Below are 19,803 nucleotides of genomic sequence, written 5' to 3' on the forward strand. Positions count from 1 at the left end.
AAGGCGGCACGTGTTATGCGATCCTTTTCCCAGCACCGAGCGGGAACGCAGTAACCGGATCCATCTCCACGACGGCAAACCCACAGCGGAGCTAGTAGCGTATAGAAATGATCAACGATCAATCAACTACAACTGCCATATCTACTCCCTATCGATTTTGTAGCCGTATGTGAGAGCACAGGAGACTCCCGAGGAGACAAACCTCATCCTCACGATCCTTCGCGAGAACCGCGGAAGGGATGTTCCTCTTTCTACTCTAAATGGTCAATTGTATGGCGGTGGCTCCAAGGGAGCCGATGAAATCCAAATCCCCCTATATATACGTGTGTGTGTGTGTGTGTGTGTATATGGTAATGAGTCGCTCGTACACGTCTCCAGAGCGACTTCCTCTCTCTCTATCTCTCTATCTCGTCGTGCATTAGTATCCCATTTTTCTAATCCTACCCAACCCCGTCGTTAGCGCATTTACGGTCTAGTTCTAGAGGAGATGAGAAGCCGGTGGAAACAACTGCAAGCAGACTTTCCCAGGATAACCATAGTAACAGACATAGCGATTAATAACGCAGCAAAATGCGCCACACGAACGCAAACACAAACGATAGTATGACAACCAGTTCGGCTTCCTTCCGGGTGCACGTGCACTGGCTGGTCCAGTCGTACAGGATACTCGCGAATGGCCGAATGTTTTCGTGACCGGTTCACACACATACAAAAACCACATAAGCAGGCACCTAATCCACGTATGCAAGCAGGCCAAACTACACGCACAGAGTCCATTAGCAACCATAGCAACCGTACAGGGCGGTCAGGAGTAGCCTATCGGAAAGGATTTTACGGGATTTGGTAATTATAAGAAATTAAGTAACACTAGGCACTAGGCGATACTAGATACTCTCACCATTCAACACAGTTTACGCCCGTATACGCTCCACATGATCGGTAACATGCCAAAAGCAAGAAAAAGTAAGGCAACTTATCCTTCGAGTACCATACGAGCGTGGGTGTTTTCGTCATTGGCGTCGTCATTTGTAAAATAGTTCACATTTTGATTAATCTGTCTACGAGTGGATGAGCATACCAAAAAAAAAAGAAGAGAAGAATAACATCCGCACTGCTTTAGATGTATTTTTAGCGCTTCCCAACCAAAACGCATATTTAAGAGGGAAAGATGAAGCGAAGTTACTAAATTAAAGATCCCTTTTACCTAATCTCGATCGACTGATCGAGGTGAAGCGTCGATGAGGCAACCACTCAAACGTTTGATCGCGCTATTTCTCACTTTCTCCCTTGCTCTGGTTGCTCTCTCAATCTTTTTCCGGGTGCCTCCAGGTTCAACAGGTCCCCGGATCCCTAGACACCGAGACCTAGTACCCCTTCCCGATTGGGGTGGGAGGAATATGATTCGTCTATGTTAGCTGTACTTAAACTTGAATGTCTTGTACCCTGTGTCAGTAGGGCTTGTGGGGTGGCATACGGTAGCAGAAGGAGGCCACCGTCCACCGGCATATATACGCGTGGTGATTGTAGTGAACGCCTATCGATGTTCTAGCATATCAGTAAAATAAATTTAAAACAAAAACAAAATTTGAAAGAAGCAACCGAGGAGGCCAGTCGTTCTAGTGAGAGGTTGTTTCGAGGAGAGAGTTGTTGGATCGCAGATGAAACTTTAGCAAACGAAGTAACTAGGGTTCCCGCAAGGTCCCCGAGAAATAGGAGCGAGCAGAAGCTGATGTTGGGAATGTTGAATGTTGATGAGCACACTGCTGCTGCTACTGGTGCGGTGATTGTTATGAACATGTTTTAGCAAATAGTTTATGGAACAGGCGCACGACAAGAAAACATTCGGTGTAAACAGCAAGGGCGCTCTAGCGCGAAGCGCGTACAAGACGTGCCGTGCAGGGCTTTCGAATTATTTATTTGCTCGTTTCGTACTTAAGCATCACGGGCGTGCATCGATGACGTGGCGTTTTCCAAACCTCTCCCCCGATCCTCGCGCTTATTCACGCGATCCATTCCGACACAGATCCGGAACTGCGCAGGATGCGGAAGCATTTAAGTAGACCAAACGCCGCCAGAGGCCGTTCAGATGTAGGTCGCTGTAGGGCATCCTTTCCGGCAACATTTTCCCCTTACCCGCATAGGAAACGTGAACCATCGTAGTGCCGCCGGTGCGAGTATGAGAGTAGTTCCAAGCACGCTAGAGGAAATAAATGTGGTAAAAGTCACCCACCGCTGGCTGGTGCTGTTGCGAAGCCATCCGAAATGCCCCGTGGAAGCACCTGGTGGCCAGTGTTTGACGACCTTCGCTTCGTCCGCCTGCGGATAGAACTGCCCGTCGGACCTGCAACTAGAGCCACGTCGTTGGAAAGGCGCGATCTTAATTGTATGTTAATCGATGCAACACCACCGGTGTCACGATTTCGCTGTTCCACGCAAGAAGAGATCGAACGAAACCCCAGTGAACTGGCTTGAGAAAAAGTGCTCCAACTACCCGCAGGACGATCGCCGCTAGATGGCGCTCTCAACTGACGTTCCGATGGGAAACGAACCCTGGGAACGAGTGACCGCATGGGACGAAGGCTTGGCATAGGAATTCCTTGCAGGTTTGTGTATGGGTGTGTGTGTATCTGAGGGTAGCCCAGCAGGAGACAATGGGGCACGCGAACGAAACGCGATCACTAGAACCACGTTCGATGGAGGTCGACTCGTTCCAGGTACGATCACAGCCACACTCTAGCAGCCTCAACACCGACGTACAATTTCCGTCCCATTCCCCACAGCACATTCCTGTGACCGTCCTACAGGTGCCCCGGGTAACAACTCTTCGATTACGTCGCTCCCGGGCGCCATTTGTATGCTGAAGTTATGTAGAGCGATCGATCAGAAGTTCTGCTTCTGGGTTGAACGCCTGGTAGGTGGTTGTTTAAAAACACGTCCACACCTACGGTCGAACCGCCCTGGGCTGCTGTCTCGCGTTGCTCAGGAGGAAGTGTTATCCGAAACCACGACGTGTCGTTGCCAGAACCGATGCGGAAAGATCAAAACTCGAAAGAATACGACGCCAGGTTGTTATCTAGCCACGCGCGACCTATTCTCGAAAGCCGGGAAGTGGCAAATAAAATGGCGCTTAAGCACACACAAAAAACAACTACACCTCCGAGGCACCGGCTCAAGGATACGGTTTGGTTTCCGTGCGCCGATCCCGAGTGTGGTCCCGATTGGGGGCGCGTGCTGGTGATCGGACCCTGGGTGATCCGTTCACTTCGCCACACGCCGACCCACGGGAGTTATCAATCATGCGAGCTGGCCACGCGAGATGGCGATTTACGGGACCTTGACGGGTTGTGGTGGTTCGCAGTCTCGATCCTCTGGTTCGATTCCACTGGGGTTGGTGGGAAACGAATTCGGCATGGACTGACGAAAATTATCCTCCTTGTTGATCGCTCGTGTTTGATCGAGGTGTATGATTAGGCTGGTGATTATCGCCCCTGGAACTGCTCCGGTGCGGTGTTGCTGCTAATCCGATGAATAAAACTTATGTATGTGGGAGCAACTAGAGGTGTTTAGTGTCCCATTCCGTCGTGTCCTTGAACATTAAATGCAATCGGAGAACGAAATCGGGCTCCAACATGGCAAGTATCCCTTTTATAGCTGCATGCGCAAAAAATTGTTCTTTGATTATTCGAAGCAAGAGAGAATAAGGAGCTAAAAAAGGTTCAAAATAAAGTTGCTGTTATTAAATCATACTTTTGTGTTTTTTATTTACGTGTATTTTAGCTTTTCATGCATTTTTGGAAAACATACTGAATGTATCGACGAATTTATAAGTTGCAAAGAATTTTATAGAGGCTAGACAACACGTGTATTGCGTAATTGTTTAATGGAACCGGAAAAGAAAATTTAATATTCGATCAGTATAGAGCGAGAAGATCGTTTGTTATACGAGGGAATACGTGATGAATGCAGCAACTCGCTGATCGTGTGTAAACAGCGCATCTTGCACTATGAGAGAAAACGAGAGAGATGCGAGTAGGCTGTGGGAGTAGCTAATAATGTGCGCTCTTTGGCGTCATGATCTCCTGTTACATTATCTTTTTGCTCCGTGCAAATTTTTGTAGACACAGCCCGCGATTCTGTACTAGCTTACTAACCCGATTTCATCCGATCTTGTCCTAAGGAAAACATTGTTGATCCTTTGTGTAATTTCTTATGTAAAGTTTTGCAAACAGATTGTTGTTTACTTTTGTTTAAATTTATTTCGATACCCATTATAGTTTATAATTTGTACTCCTATCCCATTCTCATCTTTCATTTATTATTAAACACTAAGCTATTTGCTATATATTACTTTCTTCAATTAACCTACACTTGCTTGTACAAAATCCTTCTATTGTACCTTATCCTTAAAATACCTGTAGCTGAATCTTTTCCTTTTTATCCACCTTCTCCTATATACTAATAAATATTTTAATAAAACTCATCTATCCTTCACCTATCTGCCATCCACCAAAGAAGTTTAATTTTCGTTAAAAAAAACACACGTATAATTTTTCAATTTGGAATAAACAATTCAAAAATGTAAAGCACACTGTTGAGTGTACAGCATTGTGCAGACCATTTACATCTTTTTATCTGTATATTGTAGTAAATTTAAAACCAATCGCTATCTGTATTTGATTTTGAATGGGTTTGATTTTCCACACTATATACAACTAAATGATGTGTGAAATAGGATTAAGCTGGAATGCATGGAAATTCATTATCTGTACTCGTTTAGCTATGTAAAGAAAAGCACAGCGATTGACTAACAGCCAAAGTAGAAAGTACATTTGCAAAAAATTCCTGAAGAATTTTTAGAATAGAAATTGCTGAACTAGCTGCACATTCCAAGCCACCAATTTACATTCTAAGCCACCTGATAAAAGAAACCCATTCCACCCATGTGACAAAGGCACATTTAAATAAACGCACGACTGCTTCGAGTAGCTGAGAAATGATGGTTTCAAACGAGAGCAAGGTGCTCACGATTCCATGCAGTATCGGTCCCTAGCCCTGCACCCCCCATGCCCGTCAAAAGCACGCTACCAGTCCCATCCCACGTAGATATAGTTAAGCAAACACACCCGCTATCGCACCCTGCACCATGGCCATACTTCTCCTCCACCATGCACAGCTTATCAGCAACGGTTCGGTTCATCGCTAGTAACACTCAATTCAACATCATCGACAATGCTGAACGTCACCACGGTGATGGTTCTCAAATGAGCCATTTACACAGCCACGAACAGACCAGATTGCCGCCGGAGGCTGCCCTCTCCGCGACTGTACAGTTACGACGATGACGGATCGCTTAACGGAAACAATTTCCAGCGCCCTCAAAGAGGAAAACAATAAACGGCATACTAATCGTTCACCCGAGCGGTACTAAGAAAAGACAGAGTAGGCTGTGAGCTGACAAAACTACGACAGACAAAAAAAAACAATCAACTCAGCCACGGACTCAGCGCGCCAGGGCGCCTAGGTGCAGCCTGCAGAGCCTACTAAGCGGCCACAACAAGTGACAACCGTGACAGCGTTCCGGGGGCTATTGTTGGCATTGTAAATCAGATGTGTGTGTGCCTCTGTGCTTTTGTAACTCCCTCTCTTTTTATCCACTAATCGGTGCGTTTTCTGTGCGCACTCATTCTAAACAACCGGCACCGGGACAGCTCAAGACGCAGCCACGAAACGATCGGCCTTACGGCTGTCGATCAGCGATCGCATGTGCGCGTGGCTGTTTTTTGCCCACATAAACGTACCTCCATTGGTTTTCCCACACATGCGGCCATTCCGGTGCGAACTCGTGCGCGTTCTGTGTTCGGGCGCCCGAAAGATCGTCGTCGGTTTACTAACCCAACCTGGCCCGGCTGTGGTGGTCCGATTGGTCGATCGGTCGATCGGTTTGGTGGTGGAATGTCAACGATGCCCCGATGGCTTGGCGCCCTGGCGCGAATGCGTGCCAGTGTGCGGAACGTGCAGCCTATCTGTACCCTTCCCACCACCTAACCCACTCACCCACTTCTTCAACCCGCTCGGTCGGAAAGTCTATTTAACTCGCGCGTCCACGCGCACGATCGCGTCAGTGTGCACGGTTCCGTCGGTAGTAACACTTCCTGCGAGCTAGAACCCATTCCGTTCGGTCACTCTATACAGGCTCGCGCGATCTTCACTCACCATCGGTTGTGCTAGTGCGAAAGAGTTCCTTTGGTGGAATCGCGGCCCTTTAGTGCAGTGCAGAAAACACGCAGCAGTCGAGGCATTGCCGGTGCCAATGTGCCAGCGATCGTAGGTCAGTGTTAGTTGTGGCCGTACCGCAGCATGAAGCGGCACTATTACGTGCAGAAAATGAACAGCCAGGAAAAGTTGGGTGAAACTGGAGCCCCGGATACGGCGGGTATCTACACGATAACGGTGCCAGTGGTTGACATGCCGAGTATGGCCAGTTCACCGGGAGTTCCGACGTTCGCTGAGATCCTTCAGCTGCCGGGACGAGCAGCACCGGTAGCTGATTTTGGGACGGTCAACATCTATGCGTCGAACGGAGGTGATAGAAAAACGTCCAACCCGGCGCAAGGACAACCTGCCGGTAAGCCGTCCTTCGATGATAAGAGCGATAACAGCAGCGACCTCAACATGGCGGCTGCCTGCGACGAGGACAGCGATATCATCTCGGAGTACATCGGTCACTACGGTCGGTGGCAGTTTTGGTGGACGTTTTTGCTCTGCATGTTCCAGATTCCCACCACCTTCCATATCTTCTGTCTGGTGTTTCAGGTGCGTACTCAAGGGGAGAGGGAGTTGGTGTGAAAGGAAAATGTGTGGAATTAGTGATGAAGCTGATGTTGTAATTGTTGTGGAACTGACCTTCACCTTGCCCGTGGTTGAGTGAACATGTGTCACACCTTCAAAATAAATCCGTTTTTAAACTGTGCAATTAAACGATAATATAGCCTAAAATAGCACGACGTGACGTATCAAAAAATTCTCGCATGATGCTGCAGCAGATAAGCAAAAATAATACAAACGGTACACATATTTAAGAATTTTTTAAGAGTCGGAACAAACTTGCTGGAACGAGCAGAGTGTGTTGAATGTCGATAAACCCAACGGTTTGTGGACAAACTTGACGATTGTACGTCTTGCATACCAATCAATTCCTTCGTACTGTGAATTCCTTCACAACTTCCAGCTGCACTAATATGTCGCGGGGTAAACAGAATTGATTGCCAAATTGACGCCATAAATCGGACGCGCTTGGATTTGCCTATGAGAACGCTTTTTTTCATAGACATTTCTACAATATTTATTTTATGCGCTTAGGTTCTTTCACTCACACGATGCTAAAAAAAAGGACCTCGTGTAAAAAAACATCCCTAATAAGCAGTACAATCGAATGGATTACACGCGAATCTTCGCGTTGGTGTCTCAATGTCTGAGAGCCAGAAATACCTCGCCAAGGATCGAACGCCCTCCCGCCACCTTCGAAGGACATTGAATGAGTGCGCATTAGAAGCACGAGTCGCGGGCCACATTTGATTGAATACGGAACCCGGATCAGAACCCGCGAGCCGCCCGTGAATCACAGCATGATTGAATTCCCAAGGACCCTCTGATTGGGCCGCGATTCATTTCCTGCGATGCGCTCGAGCGCGTTTCCTCGCGTGCCGCGTGCCGCGTGCCTGAGTCAGATTACATGCAAATTGCCACTTGTGGGGAGGAGGAACGTGCAAAAGAGCACAGAAACGAGGGGGGATGGTGCAATTTTACCGCCTTGTAACACGACCAAGCACTCCTTCGTGGGGCCCTTGAAAGCCGCTGAATTCTTCCCGTTATTGGTTCGATTTGACTAGATCGCTTTTCGAACGGCTTCCCACGAGCCTAACAATGGACATCCACCGAGCACGTGGCCAGAAACGGTTACGGTCGTTTCAAGTGACACCCAAATGCAGCATCCCCTCAACCCCTAGTGCTCTCCCGCAACACCTTTCACTTTCGGGCCGACAACGACCCGCGAGGGGTGGGTGACTTTTTGGCCTCACGTGACCTTGAGCGGTCTCACCGCCACAGGACGAAGGTCACACTCAGCCACCAAGCAAACCTGTTTCCGATTGTTTAAAAACCCCCACATAGCCCGTCTTCGGCGTCGTCTGAAACGGCTAGGTCAATGTCGCACCCTCCGGGGGAATGTTGCCAAATGTGGGGTGAAGTGGGTGAAATTACTAGCTTCCTAGGTTTGGTTGGGTGATGGGGGATGAGGGAGAGCGGGTTTTTGGCGAATCTTGCCGTCCTAACAAACACGCATCATTCAAACAAAGTGTGGGAAAAAATGGTGCCAAGGTCTGATCCGGTGACCGAAAGTGGACGACCTGTCATTTGTCAGTTTGCTCGCATTCACTCCCAAAAACCGACCGGATCGCACAATCCATCCAAGTGGGCCTTTTTTGGGGGGGTTGAAATAAGATTGAAACCCTCTCCATATGGTTGCTGGGATGGTGGAGAAAAAAAAGAGGCCTTAATCTACGACGTTATAGAACCGAAGTGATAGAAAACCAAACCCTACCACGAGAGGCGTGTAAGCAAATGAAGGAACACACGCCATGCAACCGTGAATCGTTTTGCAATCGAACATCTCCATGCCCCGTGTGCAGGGTGGCGTTTGGAACCAACGCACCCCGCCCCAGCAGGAGGGCTTAGAATAAATTAATGTCTAATGCTTAAGTTTCGGCCGCCAATGGGCCGTGTGGTTTCGTCACGGCGCGGAACCTTGGATCGGGCGGCTGGCTGGAAAACCGGACCGTTTTCCGATCGACCGTAGACCAACCTGCCCGCAACGAAACCGGCCATTGACTTCGCAACATAACTCCCCAGGGCTGAAGGAGCGTTTCGCTTTTCATTTCTTCGTCGCCTAAGCACGGGCTGGTACGTTTTAGGGTGGAGGAGCTTTTTCGGTTATGGCTGGTGCATTTTATGCTTGGGTTGCATTCGCCAAATCGATTAGCTTTCACCGCAGCATGACGCAGTTGTGTAAGGTGACCCACTACAATGCCAGTTGCTCACAAGTGCGGTTCAATTTGGTACTTTCCATTCTGTTGCTTTCGGACACATTTGAGTTGAGCTCAGGTTTAAGGTGTTTTATTAACTGAATTTCACATGTTCCATTTGTATACAGCTCCCATTTGCATGCTTACGGGTAATGAACACACTACTCCCTTCTGGAGATTAATTGCCATTTCATTCAAGGATACGACCTACGACGGCTTCCTCTGGCGCTAATTACGTCCCCGCACGACGCGACCAACGCTTCAAATACATTTCCATATAAACCCGCTCGATCGGCTTTCGCTTTCGATAGAATGCCGTCATCGTAATCGCGTAAAATAAAGCTACGCATTTAAACCTATAGCCGTCTAGTTTCGATCTTGAGATTTCCACCTCGCATTCGAAGCCGGATCGGGATGACGCAAGCCTGCCGGTTCGTTTCGTTTGACATTATAAAAACGGTCATTTGAATTTGAATTTGTATCGGCGATAGAAGGCGCCAGATCTGTTTTAATTACTTTTATCACCCACTGACGAGTGCCGGCGCGAGGATCCAGCATCCAATTACGACCCCCATTCATGCAGTTTTACGGGAGAAAAAGCGAAGAAAACTCGTGCATCATTTGCAGGGTCGAGGATAAGGGCACGAGCTAATTCACGGATTTACTTCTCAAGCTGACCGCGTGCAATGGCTGCAAGAAACCGCAACAACGTTTGGTCAAAGGACGCCGCCACAATCGATCGTACATTCCGCCCCAGCCAAAGATCAAACGTCGTTCGTCGATCGCATTAATCATCCCCTTCACTCGGTGGGTTATTGTTTCATAAACATAATCCGTGATTTGCCTTGCGTCACCGCGGGCAAACGATTTCCGTGCACTGAAACACCTTTTGCGATGCTTTCTTGCCACCCGATCGGTGTTAACGGTTACCGGAGGGTCATTTTCTTGCCCGTTTGCTCACAGATAATAGCTTGTAAAATCAATTCCCACCAAAAAGCTTCGCACGCTGTTTTTCCTACGGTATCCCGGAAGAACGGACATCATCGTTTACGAGCGGCACGTGGCCATTCGGTGTTTCTGCGCGATAAATAACGCAAGGACACGCGCCTAACAAATGGCACAAAATGCTAACCACCCGGGGTCGTGCATTCACCACCTTCCGTTCGGTTACACGCGGGTGCGTGCAACACCGAAAGCGAGCAGAAGAGAACTAGTGCGAAAAGAAAAAAAATGCTTCCACCTGAAACGCCAGAATTGGATGACTTGAACAACAAAAAAGCCCACCGCATAATAGTCAACCCGGCCGTTCAGACGTCAAGGTTGGGTGAAAACCCGACCAGCGATCACTCTCGATCAGCTACACCACACCGTCTCCATGCTGTTTTGGATGTTTTTTTTTTCTCTTCTCCCCATTCACCTCTCTTATGTTGCAACGCGGAAAGCTAAAACTCGCGATCTAGACCTAGACCTTGACAGCTTTGGCTCTGACTCCGGCGACGTACGAGTGGCCGCGATCGGGTGATCGAACTTCCTTCCGATTCCAAGCAGATCGCTGCATTCGCGTGGATGTAGTGAGATGAAACACCGGCATTGCTGCTTGGTGCTAGTTGGTTCTTTTAATGGAAAATCCCATTATTCCACCGTCAGAGCAACCCGGTAACATACCAGCTCATTTTAAAGCGAAATTTGTGTACGCCACATGCGCCTAATCCGCCTAGAAATGCTCGCTAAACCATCGAAAGCTCAAACGGCACCTGCAAAATGAGCGGGATTTCCTTTTCGCCCAATGGCCACCCATTGCATGCGTCCGAGGAAACGTCCACTACAACCGGTTGACCTCCAGCCGAAGTTTCTCACGCACCGCTTGCAAACCCTCGCATGTGCGTTGAGTCAAAGACCGGCCGCGTGTTTTGCCACCGACAGGGATCCCTTTCGGTACCGCAAACGGGACCGGACGTTTTCTCGAGTGCGCCGGTGTAATAGCATTGAAAAAGGTCAGTCCCTTTTTGCTTTCGCCGTGCGTGAACCGCGGAATCGGAATCGAAATGGCAAACGCGGGCGCGTCAAAGCAAACGACTACTTCCGGTGCACTTGAGACAGCTCTGTGTGAGGAAGGACTGTCATCGGTGGGGTCTCTAATGACTTGGGGTTCAAACATGCAAATGCACTTCAACTACTGTGTGCAAGGCTCGGAGGTTCACGTGGATTATGCGGGGATTATTACGTCGTTGGACTCGTTCTATCAGCCTGATACCTGACCTGAAAGGAGGCGTTCTAATGCGAGAAGAACCCGAACTGCGTCGTATACTTTCCTGCCGAACGTGATGCAACTTCCTGGCGACATTTCATGCGAGTTCGACCCCGTATCGAACGTACCGAGGGGGGCTAATGATACGATTTTTCCAGTGCGTTTTACACGCATCCATATTCATTGGGTTCTATCTGACGGGTCTATTGCAGGCAGGGGTAATAAATGATTGGTGCGCTGGTTTGGTGTGCCTTTTTTTCTCCTTTTGCTGCCTAATACCATTCATTTACTACTGGGTACTTCTTGCAAGCATATTTTATTTGCCACGTTGATACCAATTCTCCTTCAAAGGGTGATGTACTCTCTAAACAGCAGTGCAATCTATCAGGTCCTTCACCGCCAAAAACCTCGATCAAAGAGCAACTGGAGTCCGTTTTTATGAGCCAGCAACTCCCAAACTCGTCCGTATAGACTCACTCTTTCGATCGTGCGGCAGAACACATTTTCCCTGCAGACACTGACGAAGACACTCCCTTTAGGGCCACTCCCGACAACGCGCCCGTGTCAATCAAATGCGATTCTAGCGGAACGGTTTGAACAAAAGTCTACTGTTTGGCACTTCGAAAGACGGATCCCTGACGTGCCTAGTTCTGGTTTAGTTCGATTAATGAACACCTACCGGTGGATTAATTGTACGGCATTGTAAATCAGGAAATCAAACCGTCCCCGACGGCATGGCGGCGTCGTCGTCGTCGTTGTCGTCGTCACAAACAGCATGCTTCCGCCCCGGCAGGACGCCAAGGACACCAAGGCCAGGGTGAACAATGCTGCACGATCACACTGCAAAGAGGTCACTCTCTCCCTCACTCCATGATGGGAGGTGTTCTTCCAGTTGGTATTTGCGATCGCATATCAAGCAGCGTACTAAAAATAGCCGCTTATTTCCAATGCTGCAGCAGGACGTAACAGGTTTACTCTCACTTTCCCGATCGGTGTGCATCTGGATCTGGGTTTTTATTTCATCCCGCTTACCTCTGCCGTGTGGCTTGGAGCCCGGTTTACCACAGGAAGCGATCATATCTCGCAAGGAAACATTCGCAAGGAAGTGACGTCGGCATCCTTCAAGCGGATAGCCTCCTCCACACGATCACGAGATAATTGAGCTATTACGAACCGCTTGCCATCAGATATCGAGCGGATACCAGCAACGCGAGTATGTGGGCGGTATTCGAGCAATGTGTTCCGATTTAAAATAACCTCCACTTTGGATTCCGAAGCGCTTCGAATTCCGATGAGCTTTGGAGGTCGCTCGCGTTAGTCCTTCGCGCGTGCCCACACCGCAAAAGACGCCGTTAACGTATTTAAACACTACTTCACGGCTTGCTTTTTTATCGCCGATTTGTCGGTTAGGCTAAAGATCACTTATCTGATGTGAGATGTAATAAGCCAGTGGAAGGCTGTCCCTCTTACTTCGTCCTGAGACCGTATTAATGTGCTACACAAGTGATGATTATGGGCCATTACTTTCGATGCTTCACGATCGGCTGTCATTGGCAGGTTGAATCGAGATAACACGGTACGATTCGCACAGATAAAGAAATTAAACCCACTTTGGTACGTCCTTCCTGGAACCGATGACTGCGACGTCTCGCGCATCAAGAACGGCTGATGTTACGGTTGCGTTACGGGCCAGTTACGAGCCATCAAGTGCTTGAAGTTAATTAAACCGCGCGTTAACCGTTTCTACCGGTGCGTTATCGGTTACCCGATCGAACACCGAATCATGTTTGTCCCAAGGACCTTTTGAGGAACCAACAAGACATAAAAAAAAAACAAAGCAGAAAAGAGCGCCAACAGTAGGGGTCGGAAATTAGCATAACTTCACTCCATCGCCGGCGGGTAAAAGGCTCGCGGGCTTGGCGTTATTAATCGGTGTCATACACACACACACATGTGAGAAGAAAAAAACAGACACAATTCCTCCCCCGCTACACGATAAATTGGCCCTCCCGCACGCTTTCGTTCGCTCGTCGATCAATAACGATGGCGCTAACGGCATGTGTTATTTTCAAACTTAATAGGGGTGCTTATTAATCGCGGCCTATCATCGTGATCGTTTGCAGCGCCGCGTGTAGCGGGTGTACTGGGTTAATGCACCATACTTTACTTGGCTAATGATGACTTTTCGTTTGTGTGTTTCTTTCATCGGTCGAAGAGACATGCGTCTGTTTGTTCGGGGCTTAAATTGATCGCTCAAAGGGCCCACTGAGTTCAAGGACGAACGCTGCAAATTGTTTAGGGGTTTTTGAATTTATTTTTCCATCGGGACTGTTTCTATTTTAATTTTACAGTGTCCTAGGTTGTGCTAGATTAAGTTGATTAGTTTATTTGATAATTCTTACTGTCTGTTGCATAGCCTTAGCTCACCTAGAACGGCAAAGTCTATCCTATAAGACAGCTCCTAAGCATCTCATCATCTCACCCACTCTTTCGTGCTCTTTTCTCTAGGCTGTAATTCGGGACTTTTGGTGCGCTCGACCGGAGCATCTTTCCGCGGTTCCAGTCGACGTGTGGCGCAATCTCACCCACCCAACCGGCCAATGCAACCAGCTTGTAGCTCCCTACGAAAGCCTCACAATAGACACCTTCGCCGATTACTTCCGGAGTGGAGCAGGCAGAAATACGACCGACCTAACGACCTGCGAAGCTTACGAATTCGACGACACCATTTTTGGCCAAACCATCATCGCCGAATTCGGGCTCGTATGTGACCGTAGCCACCTGGCAAGCATCGTGGAAATGTGCTTCCTAGCAGGAGCAGCCCTTGGCAGTGTCAGCAGCGGCTGGATCTCGGATCAGTTCGGTCGACGTCACACGCTCATGTGGTTCGCGCTGCTTCAGGGTGTTACAGGTGAGCAGCACGTGGTGACTGAGTGGAACTTGTTCGAAGCGTGACTGAACGTACGTGGGATGACGCTGGACATTCGATTCGCATCCCTTCAAACCAATTACACGGTCAATTTCACCGGGCAACCGGCGTGTGTACGTTGGTTCTGGCGTGCCTACGGGCGTTTTTACCACGTTAGTTACGCCTCCCAAAAGGGGTGGCACATGGCGCCCTAAACTGTTGCTGTTCACCCTCGTGCTGGTGGTTCTATTTTTGGGCTTGCAAACTAGCTTGCGTGTCGGCTCATCGGTGAGCAATCGGGAGAACGATTTGCAGCAATGATCAAATTAGCTTCCGGAACTCTGTTTACTTTGAGAATTGGGGTTTTTTATTTTTAATTTTGTTTTCGCTGCCCCCAGGGGATATAACACACGTTTACCGTAACTAGCAAGGGGAAGTTGTCTCATGTAAATTTGTCCCGGTAAATTACAGTAACTCTCCATTGCGTTACCATGAAAGCCTATGTTTTCTGCTGACGGAACTGATGATGGGCTTAATGATTCGGCTCGTCATCATCGCGGAATCGCACGACGGTGTAGTTTTACGCCGGATAAGTACACGACTTTTCTGACAATAAGTTTGTCCGCGTGCATGTCCGAACGATCGTTTTCAACCCCTTTGCACGATTCCCGAGGGTGGGAATCGTTGTGCCAAGCGACAACGATGACGTAGCTGCAAATGTACATTTTTACTAATAGCAAAAAACCTACATATTACGAGCATTAGCGACTCATCTCAGTTCCTGATGAGTGGTCATTTTAGGGCACTAAAATTCAATCGTTATGGGGTAGCGACAATTCGCGAATAGAATCATCTTCCCAACGTACCTGTTACTGTTCTTTGTGAGCCAAAATTCCACACAAACAAAACGCAACTAAAAGTGTAAATCTAGCTGGCACTAAAATACTGCTAATAACCAGCAATTACTGTAGCCGGTAGTAATGGGAATCTAAAAACAACGCACACTTTAAGACCGTAATTAGATGAAGCTAAACCCAGCGCGCTAAACGACCACCCCGAATGATGGGTCCGTCAAATTAGCTTACCCTTGCCTAAGTGACACCACTTTCCAATTACAACGGTGCTCCAAAGCAGGCTAAATCGCTCACCGCTGTCGTTGGCGGCATGTGCGAACCTAATCGGTTATTCTTGTCCAGTACGTGCCGGTACGATGATTTAAAAACTCCCGAGGACGCCAGAGTCGTATGTGAGTATGTCCTACAAACCCACGTCACTGTCGCAAGACGCGATGGCACGTTCTAATCGGATTCTCGGCCATTTCTTGGCCGTCTGCTCGCATCCACGTGAGCTATATGAGTCAGATAGTCACGCAAAGAAAAAAAATGAACGCCAGCTCAGGTCACCCATACGTCATTTAAGCAGAACCCGAACTTGACAGGCAAACCGGAATCGCCATTAACCGCGTCCCCGATCGCAATCAATAACTGCTAGTCCTCGGATCCGGCTTCCGGATGTGCGGTTGCAATGGCGCCGACATCCAGTTCCGCAGGGTCATTAGCGGCGGCAACAAACATAAACAAATGCTGCAAAAAATCAACCCCAGCGAAAATCAACCCTCTTATCTCTCTCTCTGCTTCTCACAGGTCTCGCGCTCGCTTTTGTGACCAAACTTGAGCTCTTCATGGGTCTGCGGGTGGTCCTCGGCTTCGCTTCGATGTCGGTTGCTGTGGTCAGCTTTGTGCTGGTTGTGGAGCTAGTGAGTGGTCGATACCGCACGATCATTGGCATCCTCAACATCCTGCCGGTGGCCTTGGCCTACATCCTGGCTGCGGGTGTTGCGTACGTGTCACGAGATTGGCGCACGATGCAGATCGCGATCACCCTGCCTGGGTTGGCTTTAGTGACCAGCTGGGCTTGGTGTCCGGAATCACCCCGATGGTTGCTAGCTCAGGGCAGGTTAGACGAGCTGGGTCTGCTGTTGGAACGAGCAACCACCGCGAATCGATTGCTGCTTCCGGATAACTACCGGAAGGCGTTGATCGCTGATCGAACGCGCTCGGAGTTAAGCGGAGAGTCTGACGCGAACGTCTCAGTTGGGGACATCTTCCGGCGGAAGTACATCCGCACAACGCTACTCATGATCGTGGTGTGGTTTGGCATTATCCTGATCTACTTCGGTATCACGCTGCATATGAGCAACCTCGGTGGGGATGTCTATCTCAACACGGTAAGTAGAATTGGTCGTGTGCCGTTCCGGAACTTCTTTCTGATGGGTTTTTTCTTGTCTTACAGGTGATCGCCGGTTCCGTAGAATCGATTGCCATCTGTCTCAGCATCGTGGTCGTGCTGAAGCTTGGATTGCGGATTAATTTATTCCTCTACATGGTCGTGGCCGGGCTGTCCTGCATCGTGATGAATTTCGTAACCGACGACAACCTCTGGCTGGTGATTACGCTGGCGATGATCGGTGAGTAGCAACAGAAGGGTGGCTGATTAATGAAGGGCTCTCGTGCTGTGTGAAGGTCCTTGAAGGGCCGTTGTTTTTTGTTTCTCGTTTGGGGATCCCAAATCCCCCGTGGCATCCTCATTAAGAACGTACGTGTTGAATGCAACGGTGCACCGAAATTTCGGTACCTTTCGTTCTCATACCGATCTCAGGCGCTTCCGGCGTTCTCTGCAAGATGATGGAGCATTATTCAATTAGTGACACGCTCGGTTTCGGGTGCCACCGTGTCTAGCACGGTCCGGCACGTCATGCTGATTTATTCAAGTGCAATCAATTCCGGCTCGCGTCAGACCTAATCCCAGTCGGCTCGTTGTCACCTGCCAGCGCAAACTAGGGCACCAGCGTTCCGAGGGCTTGTTTCCGGTTTTTCTTTTTCATTCCCTGCATCTTTTCTTCCCCCTCCACAGTCAAGTGCTGCGTCGGAGCGTGCAACGCCATCATACCGACGTTCACGGCGTACCAGTACCCGACCAAGATGCGCAACTTGGGTGTCGGAGTGGGTAATTTCGCCGCCGGCGTGGCGCTCATCATCGTGCCGTACCTCTGGCTGCTGGTAAGTTGTTGGGGGAAACGCGTGCTTAATTTGATTTTCGGTCCAGAGAAGGCGCCATTCCGTGCAACCAAGTGCCGGAACCGGTACTAGGGATGCAGAGGCACCCGAAAAATAATTGATTTTACTCTCACATGCTCCCGCCTCGGGGTGGCTTTAAATTATTTCCTGTAGTCCGATAAGCGCATTCACTATGGGGGAAATGGAATGTTTTAGGCAATGTTGTCAGTTATCAGTACGTACGATTAGATGATGCACTTCTTACTCTCATACACGCACAGGAACACTACGATCAATACCTCCCGATGACGGTGATGGGTGTGTGCAGCATCATAGGCGGCCTATCGTTGCTTCTTCTGAAGGACAAACTAAGTGAATCATATCGTAAACGGAAACAAGCCAAACTGGAATCACATTTCAACAACACCACCACCGGCAAAGGCGATTTACACCGTGCCTCCGTGGATAACGACGATTTGAAAAGGTTCGCATTGTGATTGCACCGTTTCCTTCCATGTGCTATGCGTGTTGCATACCTTGCAGGCGTGAAGCGTGACACAATCGAAACGCTTCAGGGAGCTGACGTTATGCGTTTTGTTTACTTGCAGGCACATCGGTTCACATTTCCCCCGCGAAGCAGAATACGAGGAGGCCGGAATCAGCAACATTGGTTTTGCTAAAAATGAAAGTATTTTCCTGTAATTTCCAACACAACGCTTTCGGTTTGTTTGCGCAGCAACAGACCAACCGCTCTCATCCTGGTGGTGGTGCTGAGTGTCAGTTGTAGTGTGCCTCCCGTTGTGATCAGCACGATACAGGAGGCGATTTTTCCTGGCATACTTTCTAACGGAGCTAGAAGGAATCTAATATAGGCCCAGGAACCTAACAATAAATAGCAGTGGAACGAGATGCTTCATCACGATAACAAAAAGTAGTATTTAAGTACGTTTCAGTGAGATATGAGACGAGAAGTATCAGCATTATTTCATGACAGTATTTCGAACGGGTCGGGTTAGCGATAGAGATCAAATCATCGTTTTGGTAAGCAACTGGTGGTTCCTCGGCCTACGAGACTAATGGAACGGGAACATACACGATCGCAGCAACGATGCAAGAAGACAAAAGACAACATGTGATATCAAGTACTATTGTTTAAGTTACTTCCATGTAATACTAAGCACTCCTCCAAAAGTATCGTATGATTTCGAAGAACGTGCGCATTGGCTATCGTTGTAAGATAAAAACATATTAAGGACATCTATGTAGCAAGTATTACAAACACTAGGTAAGTTAGAATAGCTGCAACAGTGTTGAGCAAAAGGTGGTTTAGCGAGGAAGTTTTACATTTACACTTAGTAAACACAGCAACAGTTAGCAAGCAAAATACATACGATTGATTCATGGAAAGGCCATGTCAAATAAAATTGAGCTATAATAACGCTCGTTTGCGTTAAGTTTTGTTTCTACTGAAAACCCTCCAACATAATGTAACCTACCTACGTTTGACCACGCCAATCAATAACTCCACTATTTGTGGGATCAAAATGCGCTTGACCTAGCGCGATCTCGTCTCAACGCATTTCCGAACGAGCATAAAAGCGGGTCCGCATATTTTCCTCCGGGTCTCTGGGGGGGCAGACTGAGAGGACCACAGTGGGGTGATTAATCGTGCACCAACACCACCGAAGCCTGACGCCTTGCTCCAGAATCCAGTTTGGCCTCCAATCCGGGTACCCCCATCCGGACCCACTCTTGCAATCCCGCCCTCCGAAACGCACAATTTGAGTGCATAATCCTGCGCCACCATCTTGCTCCTCGATCGGTTTGCATTGCGTACAGCTTGTTGAAGTCGACAAGAACCGAACAAGCGGCCCAACGCCTCACGCCAACGATCGGGTGCGGTTCCACGGATCGTTCGGTAAGATTTTTTCGTTTTCCTTTCCGTCTTCTTTTTGTGGCTTACCTTTGCGCAATAATCGGCGTACGCGATCGATGGTTTCGCGCGAACGAGCTGGATGCGGCGGCAAGCCACGAACCCTTACGTGCGGTGTCAGGATTTTAACGTCAATCGAGGGGCGCCAAATGAGCCGATATAAAGGCGCCCTTAAAACACGCCCGATTGTGCCCTTTGACCGCCCTTTAGCGTACACCAAACCGCGTGATATCCACGCGCACATGTGACCATCCTGCCCACCAGAAGGTTAATGCTCAGTAGCACGCCCCAACCAGCTTCACTGGCCTGCGTAGAAAGTGAGAGTGAGAACCTGCACGAGCCTCAAACCGCGGGCTTCACAGGAAGGTGCGGTTTCTTAACGGGTCGAACGGCTTGAACGCCTTCATCCAGTGCGTAGTAACCGGCGTGACTGGCTTGCGGTGGGGATTCAACGTGCAAATCCGGTATAAGACACAGGGACCGTGCGCCACGAACGGTTATTTGCTAGCGAATCGCCGACTGAAGCGGTTCGACATCAGAACGATCGAAACGAGACGCGCGTGACGAGCGGTGTGGAA

At 48.9% G+C, this 19,803-nt stretch overlaps 1 protein-coding gene across 1 annotated transcript; it reads left to right on the forward strand.

Moving 5' to 3' along the window:
• Window positions 1-6,357: 6,357 nt before the first annotated feature.
• LOC128731590 (organic cation transporter protein) lies at window positions 6,358-18,716 on the forward strand. The gene is made up of 7 exons (XM_053824721.1): window positions 6,358-6,813; window positions 13,837-14,239; window positions 15,880-16,463; window positions 16,529-16,703; window positions 17,150-17,295; window positions 17,574-17,776; window positions 17,901-18,716. The coding sequence occupies exons 1-7, from the start codon at window positions 6,358-6,360 to the stop codon at window positions 17,992-17,994; spliced, it is 2,061 nt and encodes a 686-aa protein (XP_053680696.1). The 3' UTR covers window positions 17,995-18,716.
• Window positions 18,717-19,803: the final 1,087 nt, after the last annotated feature.

The sequence above is a fragment of the Anopheles nili genome, chromosome 2, assembly GCF_943737925.1.
Source record: "Anopheles nili chromosome 2, idAnoNiliSN_F5_01, whole genome shotgun sequence".
In the NCBI taxonomy this organism is placed as follows: domain Eukaryota; kingdom Metazoa; phylum Arthropoda; class Insecta; order Diptera; family Culicidae; genus Anopheles; species Anopheles nili.